At 42.1% G+C, this 10,815-nt stretch overlaps 1 protein-coding gene and 1 long non-coding RNA gene across 2 annotated transcripts; one reads left to right on the top strand and one right to left on the bottom strand.

Annotated features, from left to right (window-relative positions):
- Window positions 1-2,048: 2,048 nt before the first annotated feature.
- LOC149035959 (uncharacterized) lies at window positions 2,049-10,540 on the bottom strand. Its single transcript, XR_016181885.1, has 3 exons — window positions 10,401-10,540; window positions 4,906-4,969; window positions 2,049-2,738 (listed from the first exon to the last, which is right to left on the bottom strand). It is a non-coding gene; the product is annotated as an uncharacterized LOC149035959 (long non-coding RNA).
- On the top strand, window positions 5,247-10,295 carry LOC149035960 (uncharacterized). Its single transcript, XM_089190188.1, has one exon. The coding sequence runs from the start codon at window positions 5,431-5,433 to the stop codon at window positions 10,009-10,011; it is 4,581 nt and encodes a 1,526-aa protein (XP_089046314.1). The 5' UTR covers window positions 5,247-5,430; the 3' UTR covers window positions 10,012-10,295.
- Window positions 10,541-10,815: the final 275 nt, after the last annotated feature.

Here is a 10,815-nt window from a genome sequence, read left to right as displayed (position 1 = left end):
CTCGTGAGGTCAGGAACTAATCTCTGAATTGGACCCTTGTTACAAGGCAATACGTAAATAAGGTAAAAATTATAAAAAACGCGTTAGTCTAAGGAAATGAAAAACGTTCTGGATGAACTCAATCATCAGTGAACAGAACTATGCTAAAATCTTTCTTCGTTGAAAGTGAAAAGTTGGTTTACAGGTCACACTGTTGACCCGTTTAGCTTATTGACTTAAACACCAATTATTGTATTAATTTCTCCCTAATATATTCATTTTCACTCGACAACGAAAAATCCAGAAGTCCAAAGACATCTTAAGATGTTGATGAATCCAATCCACTTTTATATTTTTATGATTTTGTCACAACAAAACAAATGAAAAGGTGACGATCTTTGACATCATGTGCATCTCGAATCTAAAGCGATCTAAAGTGACAGTAACAATTATTAATCAACTCGGCGTTCACATGATTCAGGAGGTAAGACACAAAAAGGTTTAGACTATGACTAGCCACCTTAATATTTTACGATAGACTAAGGTAAGATTTTCACACAGCCCCAAGTTTATCAAGCATACAGTATACTGGATAAAAGAAAACTGAATAAAAAAAAACATTAGCGAAACAATAGATTGCCTTTTGGACTACGGCTTTGTTTAACGATAGTGTGGGTCAGTATGGGCCTGCGCGCAAACCTTACTTAGGATACCGTAATTTTGTACTAGGCATTAAAAGAAAATCCGGGATTGTAATGGTTGTGCTATTAAACGATCTGTGATTTGGTCAAGAAAAAAAAACTCGCATTACCCTCTCAATCAATAAGATGCAAACCTCAAACAAACCACGCCCTGGTTACACAGGTTTTCTCGCGCTTCAGGCAGTTTACTCGTTTTCACTTTGATCTCTCATTGGCTCCTTGTGATAATCTCTTTTCTCTGATTGGCCGTTTATTGGCTGAGTATTTTGGTTTTGGTTTCACGAGACTCCCTTGAAAAGTGCTTCGAGTCGCTTCGAAGAAACATCTTCGGCTCTACCAAAATGTTGAGAAGGTCACAGTGAGTAGTGAGTTATTTGTAATTCACTGAAGCAAACGTTGGATGAAATACCATTTTATGGATCAGAGAAATTAGAGAGAAGCAATTTTTGGTGTAGTTAGAATTATTTCCGACTGAAATGTGACAAAAAATAAATGTAAGGACATGCTATGGTTGTGTCATCTCGTCACTAGTTTCTTGTGAGGAGATGAAATTTGATTTTGATTTTCAAAACTACTAAATATATATAGGTATTTTTGAACTTCAAAAAAGCCTTACCCATCGCAGAAACATTTCGTACTTCAGGGAAAATAGCTTTGAAACTGCTCACACTTTTAGGACTCAAGTCTCTACGCCGTGGTGTTAAAAGCTTTGTTTATGATCTCTTTGATTTTTAAAACATTAATTTCTCCTAAAACGAGCCCCTGATACACTTAATTTAGGTTATAGATAATTTAGCCGGTTGTGCACTGCAAGTAGGAAGTAAATGGATGTATTCTACAAGAGCGCTTAGCTTATAGACAAGGCCGGAAAATATGTCTTTAAAACATTTCTTTATCTTTCAGGTTTGAACTTAAAGATGATGCCAGAAGATTAAACAAATCTGTTGATTGAAATAAAGTATTTCGGACCCTCTCCTTGGATAAACCGGTTACAGAAGAAATCGCGTGCATGAGAGTAAATGTTTCGTTTGAAAGCATCGAGTACGTAATTCGTGCTTCTAAAAGGGCCAACTAAATAAATATCCGATGGCGGGAAATTTTTGTTCATGGAAAAAAAAGTCTGCTCTTTTGAATGATTCTGATGTTGATTAAAAAATATACTAAGTCTTTTGATGGGGAAATGGCTCTTTTATTTTACACCAGAGGTTGTTCAAATTCGCAGAACTTTTTTTCCTCTCGGCAACCCTCCATATGCAAAAAAAAATAAAAGAGATAGCCTATATTCTGACTAGTTTCCAGGCCCTTTTAAAAGCGGAGTTATTTTTTTACCATTTGTACAGTCAAAATAAGACAATAAAGTGGAAATACAACTTTTATTTGTTTGTAAGTTTTTTTATTGATACAACTCTTAAATAATTAGTGAAAGTGTTTACAACAGTTGATAAGCATAGATAACATTGTTCTGTCTGATCACAGAAATAAATGACATTTCACAAGTTGGAAAATTTAAATTTTCAAGTGGAAAATTCGCACCAAAAGACTGTCACAAGCAAATTGCTGAACTTAACTGAGCAATAATATAATAAGCCTGATAAATTCATCAACCTCTAAGAAACTCTGGAATTTTGCAGTGAAAATTTCGAAGAGAAAATATCAAACAAGAAATTCAACAAAATACGTATGACCATAGATAAATATTAACTCTACAATGTCCTTATAAGCTGTAAAAAAAGATATCGAGCTACGATTTTGTTCTCTCTATTAAACACAGCCGAAACTGTTGCATTAGAATGTTTTGTTTCTTGCCAAATAATTTCTAATCTACTCACGAAATCAGTTTCTAAAATCCAAAACTTCTTTCTTTTGAAATTCAGTACGAAATTGTGAATCTGTCTCGAAAGCAGAAAATAAACTAGCCTTAAAACGAACTTGGCTTTGCTTAGTAACATGTTTTACCTCTAAAATTAATCTTCAACTGTCTTTCTTGTTCAACCGTTTCGATCTTTTCGTCTTTCTCTCCTTGCTTATGATCGGCTTCAGCAAGAGGTGTTAAATGAACTGCAAGAGAATCCAAACGTAGTTGTTAAAATACGAAAAAACTAAACTTACAACAAAACTGTTACAAATGTCAACATTTCTCTGCCTTTCTGAATGTTTTGTTTAGAAAATGTTTGAAGCTAGTTGTTCCTCAGTAGCATGTTGATTAAATGGACTTATCGATTGAGACCTTGAGCTTCTGTATTTCCTTTTTATTCTGAGCCTTCGCTGGTCTACGGCATCTTCAGGGAATAGTAAGAAAATATTCCAAAATGCGTGATATAAAAGCGATTTAGGTGATACGAAAAATTGGTTTTGTTCAGAGTTGATGGTCACTAAAAGAAAACACTTTCGTTAAGCGTGATATATTCAAGTCTTATTTCTTCCCGTGTTACTTTTCTTAGGTTAAAGCAAAGCCAAGAGTTCATGACATTTAACCCAACCTGCCTAAGGTCATTATAATTATCTCCCTTATGAATTCAAAGATTCTATTTCAAATTTGAGATTTCAATGATATAGCAGGATTGAAAACGTCTTACTCACTAATGTTTTCTAGACTTGTTATATTCACAAAATAAAAGGGCAATGTATTCATGTTTGCGCAAAAAAAACATTGTTGTTTAAAATATTTCAGTGCGTTCGACAAAAATTCCGCGAATGGATTGAAAAAATTCTGAGTCGAAAATGCGAAAAAGCTGTACCATGCTTCCTTATTAAATCACGGTTTATTAACTCGATTTAACGATTTTACCGCAACGCTTCGGTTAACTCCCACTCACAACTCTCGGCTTATTCTAAGGAAACACACTAAACGTCCCGTTGTACTGAAGCACGTGGAACAATGCCATATTTGGGGCGATAAGACACGTGCCGCATACATATTTGTTAAGTTACAGTGTAAAATTTTGACTCACGTAAAACAGTGCTCAATACATCGGAGTAGAGCGATGTAAATATCGAGGCAGGAAAAAGACAAATAAACTACCAGTTCATACTTACAGACCTGTTTCGTGGTTGCCCACTCTTCAGGGGATCCCTGATGAGTGGGCAACCACTCAGGTGGGATGAACTGGTAGTTTATTTGTCTTTTTCCTCCCACAATATATACATCGCTCTACTTATGTATAGATAAACGAAATCGCTTATAAATTTAAATCAAATTTAGAATAATTAACGTATCGTACAGTTTCCAACACTCTGAATTTCCAGTGTTTAAAATTGAAATCTACTGACTTCTACAAGAGATCGTTTTTCGTCGATGAAAATTCGTACGTGTAATATCTGCAAACATTCATAACACTGAAACTTACGAGTTTTAAAAATTTAAAGGTAATTAATGACGTCGCTCAAAATGCCATAAAAATCGGTCTTCACCTCGAACCAAAAATGTGCGAACAAAGCGTGTACTACGAATATTCGAAGTTGTATATCAACGAGAGTGGATGGCACACACTTACTCCTACGCTTCACTGTCACAAACTTCCTCCAAAATTTTTACTCTTATTGACATCCAACAAGGAAGATAATTTCATATTTTTTTGGGGAAAAAAATGGAAGTCTAAGAGATTTACCATTAGTTTTCAACAAAATTCTTTAATCTCACCAAAACCTTTGTTAACATTCCGATCATTCTTTATCGGTGGCGCATTTTTCTGGCGTAATCTCGTCTTATGTAAATAAAGAAATCTTCTCTCATTGTTTTCTTTCACATGAATGATATGATTACTCCTTGGATTAGAGAAGTAGCACAGAATATCTAAGATTCGTCAAAAAAGCTCGAAACGGCTAAAACATTTTTATGACTCACCGGTATTTTCCTTTTACTCCCAAACAACAAATCATAAGCTTGAACAGTTAAGATTCAGGGCTGGTTGACGATCGAGAGAAAAATTTCAAATATAGAAATGCTTCCTTAACATACTTTATTTTTGCGATTTTCCCAAATGACAGAACAGTTACAAAAGTGATCGTGGCCTTTTGAAAACATTTTCCTGTGCAGGATTTTCAAATTCTTTCTACACTACTTTGAAATCTTTCAAATGGCCTACAAAGGAAACCCGTCACCTTGACAAGATATTTTTGGCATGTTAGATCCATTTGTATTTTGCGCAAATATCAATACACTGTCTTACAAAAAGCAGCCACATGTACACATTAAGAGCCTGAGAAAATGGAAAGTGTCGCTTACCATAGCGCAGTTCCTTTCTGTCCACTCATGTCCTTTGTATGCATCCATCTTTACGGCGGTGCATCTAAGAAGACCAAAATAACAGTTTAAGATTCTTAATTCTTCCGGTTTGAGAATTTAAGCGTTCATCTCTGAATCGATAGGAAAAAACCCAACAAACCAAATCCATACGGGCGTTTTCTGCTCTACAACTTTAAATCTTTCACCAAGAATTGATCTTGATCTACCTTGCATGGTTTGACTTGGTTTGAAAGTGTTGGCCCGTCACTTGTACCTAGGCCCTCCCTGAGGGAAACTACATCCGGGCTCCCCAACTATTGTTGTTGTTGTAACACGAAGTGCTCGTGGTCAAGCTCAGGAATAAAGACTGTGTTCATTGAGCCCTCGACATTGTTTGAGTCGTCTGTACTGCCTGACATGGTGTCAGGAGTGGGATCGATCCGATAAATCGACAAGAGAAGCAGTTACGGAGAGCAAACGTACATTTAGCGAATTCAACGACCGCAGCCGACTCGTCAAACAGCGATGGCGAACCTCAAGCGACCTGAATTGAAACTCGGCGGGAATATGTCAGAAAATTTCAAGAACTTCGAACTCAGATTCCACGACTACTGCATCCAAGCAGACTACCGAAACTTAGCGAAAAACCCCGAGACAGAGAGAGCAGATTACCACAAGAAACCATTACTGGAAATATCAGCGCTCCGATCGGCAATGCCGGACGAAGCCTTGCAAGTGATCCGTTACACAATTGAACCCCAGATAGCAGCTGCTGATCAGAAAAAACCATGGATCTGGATGGACAAATTACGACTTCATTACACTGGATCTATCGGAAGCTCCCTATTGGCGGACAGATTTAAATTCTGGAACACTCAGCAAAGCCCACACGAATCTGTTCAGGAATGGGAAGTTAAGGTCAGACAGGCGGGCAGCCTGTGCTCGTACAATGTACTGACCGACGAAATGTGCCGCGACAAATTCGTTTTTGGCTTGCACGATGGCACAATGAGAGCTGAGTTACTAAAAACGCATTTAAAGTCAGACGGAATGCCCAAGAACATGCAAGATGTCGTTGCCGAAACCAAGGCCCTCGAGTCAGCCCAAAAAGCCAACAAACTCATAACAGACGCCACAAAAGGAATCGAGGAACAAGTTAATTGGATAAGCCACAAACAAATGAAACTAAAGCGGGAGCCTGGAACCTGCTTTTGGTGTGGAGACCGACGTGGACCTCACCCTTGGAAAACATGCCCTGCAAATGGCAAAACCTGCACTAAGTGTGGAATTAACGACCACTTCTCCAGAGTCTGTCTCGAGACAGGCGGCCCCCAACATGAACAACCAAGGAGAACTACCCAATGGCAAGCTCAGGGTAGGGGGCGAGGCCATAGAGCACCTCGCGGCCGGTCCCAACCAAAACCCCCTCGTGAACAAAACGTACATATGCTGCAGATGACAAATGATCAACACCCTGTGGAGTACTACACTGATGACTACCAAGAACAGTGCTACTCCCTGGAAACACGGCAAATACACAGTATCCACACAACCCACGCAAAGAAAAAATACTTTGTTACACTGCCCATGTCTGCAACAGGGAACAAATTCACCCCAGTGACATTCCAAATAGACACCGCCGCCACCTGCAATACCTTGTCTGAAGATACCCTTTTCAGGCTGATGCCAAACATGAAGCTTAGAAAGTCACCCTACCTACTACACCCCTATGGCGACTCCCAGCCGCTGAAACCACTGGGGCAGATCGACCTTCTGTGCGAAAGAAACAAACGATACGAATCGCTCACATTCCAGATACTTCCTAGGGATGTCATGATGAACAAACCAGCCCTTCTCTCTGGCTCCGACTGCGAGGCACTGGGGCTCATCACCATCAGGGCACACGAAATATTCTCACTCACATCAGCAGTAAGAGACTCGTCAGGCAAGAGAGCCCCTACCTACCCAGCCAGCTCGTCACAAACCAATCCAGACCCAGGCGACCCAGCAGCTCAAGCCAACGGTACACTCAAGGGAGTAAAAGGCCGCCACCCTGACCAACCCGACAGTGCCAACCCATACGGTGACCCAGCAACGCCCTCACCTTCTAAACCTATAATGATCCCTTCCAAACGACGCCTGGCCCCACCCGGGAACCTCACCAAGGAAGACATACTCACACAGTATCCTGAAAACTTCGAAGGCCTTGGCTGCCTGGGACCCCCAGTTCATTTCGAAGTAAAAGCTGACATCTCACCAGTACAAATGCCAATACATCGAGTCCCTGTGGCAAAACGCATGAAAGAAAAGGAAGCCCTTGACAGATACACCGCAGCTGGTATCATAAAGAAAGTAGAGGAACCCACCTCGTGGTGCTCCAATGAAGTCATTAAAGAGACACCAAAGAAGACAAGAATCTGCATTGACCCCAGTCAAACAGTCAATAAAGGAATTCTCAGACCAGTGTATCAAATGCCAACACTGTCTGAACAGCTCCATAAACTCTGCCATGCCAAATGTTTCTCACTTGTTGATGTCAGAGAAGGTTTTCTACACGTACCACTTGATGAAGAATCGTCACTGATGACGACAATGCACACGTCTTATGGGAGATACCGATGGCTCCGCCTCCCATTTGGCATATCAAGCGCTCCTGAGGAATTTCAAAAGCGCCTCATGTCAGCTCTAGAGGGTCTTGATGGAGTATTATGCATCGCCGATGATATACTTGTGTTCGGAGAAGGAACAACCTACCAAGAAGCTGAGAAAGATCACGACCGCCGTCTTGTCGCACTTATGGAGCGCTGCTCCAAAAAGAACATAAAATTAAACCAGAGCAAACTGCAGTTCAAGCTAAAACAAGTCAAATTCATGGGCAACGTCATAACTGATCGAGGAATGCAAGCAGACCCAGACAAGATAGCAGCAATCTCAGCAATGGCCCCACCCCGAAACAAAGCAGGTGTTCAGCGATTCGTGGGAATGGCCAACTATCTCTCACCCTATTGTCCAAACCTCAGCACCATCATCCGGCCTCTCACCCAACTCACCAAGTCAGATATCCCCTTTATGTGGGCACAAGCACAAGATGACGCATTTAACAAAGCCAAACACCTCATCTCCACTGCACCAGTGCTCCAATACTATGACCTCAATAAACCGGTCACACTTCAAGTCGACGCTAGTGAAGAAGGCGTGGGCGGTGCCCTCCTTCAGCCCAATAGTGAAGGACGCCTCCAACCCGTAGCATACACATCAAACAGCCTCAACGCAACAGAGCAACGATACTCCCAAATCGAAAAAGAGTGCTTGGCCATTTGTAACGCATTTGGAAAATTTGACCACTGGCTCTATGGCAAATCAGATATCAAAGTTCACACCGACCACCAGCCACTTGAGACCATCTGCAAAAAACCTCTGCACAAAGCCCCAGCACGGCTACAGAAAATGCTAATGAGACTGCAGAGATACCGCTTCACCATCCAATACAAGAAAGGAACCTCACTCTACCTGGCAGACACTCTCTCAAGAGCAGCACTACCTACCCCAGTACATGCCAGGGTCACAGGCTTTGAAGTATTCAGGACTGAACTCACAGAGGAATCCGATACCCACAACCCCCGCCTCACAGAAACCACCGAATCTCGCCTACGCGACGAGACCAAAAAGGATGAACACCTCTCCAAGTTAATGGCCACAATCGCCCAAGGCTGGCCGGATGACAGAAAGCAGCTACCACAACCACTACGAGCATACTGGACCTACAGAGACGAGCTAACCACTGACAATGGCCTCATCTACAAAGGCGCCCAAGTTATGATACCGCAGTCCATGCAAGCTGAGATGCTGCTGAAAATCCATGCAAACCACTTTGGTCCTGAATCAAATGTACGCATGGCACGAGACGTACTATTCTGGCCCGGGATGAGACAAGCAGTGTTTGATATGTGCAACAACTGCAGTACCTGCGCACAGTATGGATCAAAGTCAACAAAGGAACCTATGCGATCACTTCCGATTCCAACACTACCATGGCCGATCATCAGCCAAGACATCTTCCAGTACAGACAGAAAGCCTACCTTGTAACAGTGTGCCATTTTTCTGACTGGATCGAAGTGGATGAACTTGACGACACTTTGGCAACATCAGTCATTAACAAAACCAAAGCTCATTTCGCCAGGTTTGGCGTTCCACGTATCTGCCACACAGACAACGGACCACAATTCACCAGTAAGGATTACATGGACCTTGCCTCTCAGTACGGGTTCAAACATACCACCTCAAGTCCCTATCACTCCCAGGGCAACGGTCGAGCCGAGGCAGCAGTGAAAGTATCGGAGTCTATGCTAAAGAAATCAGATGACTTCCAAATCGCCTTGCTCAATTACAGAAACACACCACCAAAAGGCCACACCTACTCTCCTGCCCAACGCATGGTGAGCCGCCGGACACGAACGACGCTCCCAACAGCTGACCACCTTCTCGAGCCCATGTCAATCAACCGTGACACTGTATCAGCAGAAATCAAGGCCAAACGCAACACCAGTAAAGCTCACTATGACAAGACTGCGGGCCCAGAGCAGAATAGCATCAACATTGGTGAATTTGTGTATGCACGACCACCGACAAGCAAACCAGGCAACCCTTGGGCATATGGCCGTGTCACTGGACAACGCCACTCAAGATCTTACACCATACAAACGCCCCACAGTACCATTCGACGAAATCGGATACACATCAGGCATGCAGCACCTCCTCCTCCCCAAACACCACCGTGCACCCCACCCACGCTCACGCCTAGACCAGGCCACAGCCTTGCAAATCACTACAATCGTCTAGGATCAGAGCTGAATATGCCCACTAATCAGCCTACACAGCAACCACCTCCCTCATTGGACAAAAGTAACAGCGGCCCAGTTCTCGACACCCCTTCCCCTCCACAACCACAAGAACCAAGCACACCAGCCACGGGCCCAAGTGAGCTGCCTATCGACACACCCCTTGCTACAATTCAAGAACAGCCAAGGGATCACCAACCCGAAATGAGAACACGCACAAGACTCATCAAACCACCAACTCGGTTCAAAGACTTTGAACTCAAGTAATGCCTGCCATAAACGTTCGCGCTGCATAACAGCACGGTTGCAGAACTTTCCATGATAACAGTCCGAACAGAACCTTATATAAGGCTACACCTGCCTACTTTACTCTGTTCTATTTACTATTAATTTTTTTTTTTTTTTCAAAGAAGGGGGGATGTTGGCCCGTCACTTGTACCTAGGCCCTCCCTGAGGGAAACTACATCCGGGCTCGCCAACTATTGTTGTTGTTGTAACACGAAGTGCTCGTGGTCAAGCTCAGGAATAAAGACTGTGTTCATTGAGCCCTCGACATTGTTTGAGTCGTCTGTACTGCCTGACAAAAGTGCCGCCAAGCGCAATGTCTCAACCCTCAACTTCATACAGCGCAAGTTTCAACAACTTCTCGGTCTTACCTTGTGTTTTGTTCTTAAAAAAAAACTTTGTAGTGGGTTTTCAGTCCATGGGAGGCATCCTAATAATGCCTCTGTCTCCATTTAGACGTTCAATATCCTGAGAGGTGAAGCAGTTCAGACAACGAAGAATCGTAAAATGTAAAAAAAGCAGCTAAATTTCCACGTGCCATAAAGTTGTGTCTAACTGAGGAAATCTCGAAAACGAGGTTCAAAGGAAATTTGCATAAGAGGCTAGTAGAGATGAGTTTGAATGTATCGAGGCTTTTTCATTGTTGATATTTCTCACCTTCATTTGACGGAATTTTACCTTATAAATTTGAGAATAAAACTGACTTTCATGGAGAGGGAGCGAAAGAGATGCAGAAACGCTTCTAACGAAATGCATCGTGTAGGAAGTCTTTTTAGAGTTAGCAAT

The sequence above is a fragment of the Pocillopora damicornis genome, chromosome 12 (assembly GCF_964200805.1).
Source record: "Pocillopora damicornis chromosome 12, jaPocDami1.2, whole genome shotgun sequence".
NCBI classification, from domain to species: Eukaryota; Metazoa; Cnidaria; class Anthozoa; order Scleractinia; family Pocilloporidae; genus Pocillopora; species Pocillopora damicornis.
This window is presented reverse-complemented; position numbering and strand designations above follow the sequence as displayed.

What these genes read in the sequence shown, in the direction of transcription:
- LOC149035960 (XM_089190188.1), top strand. Translation starts at nt 5,431, where the DNA reads ATGGCGAACCTCAAGCGACCTGAATTGAAACTCGGCGGGAATATGTCA.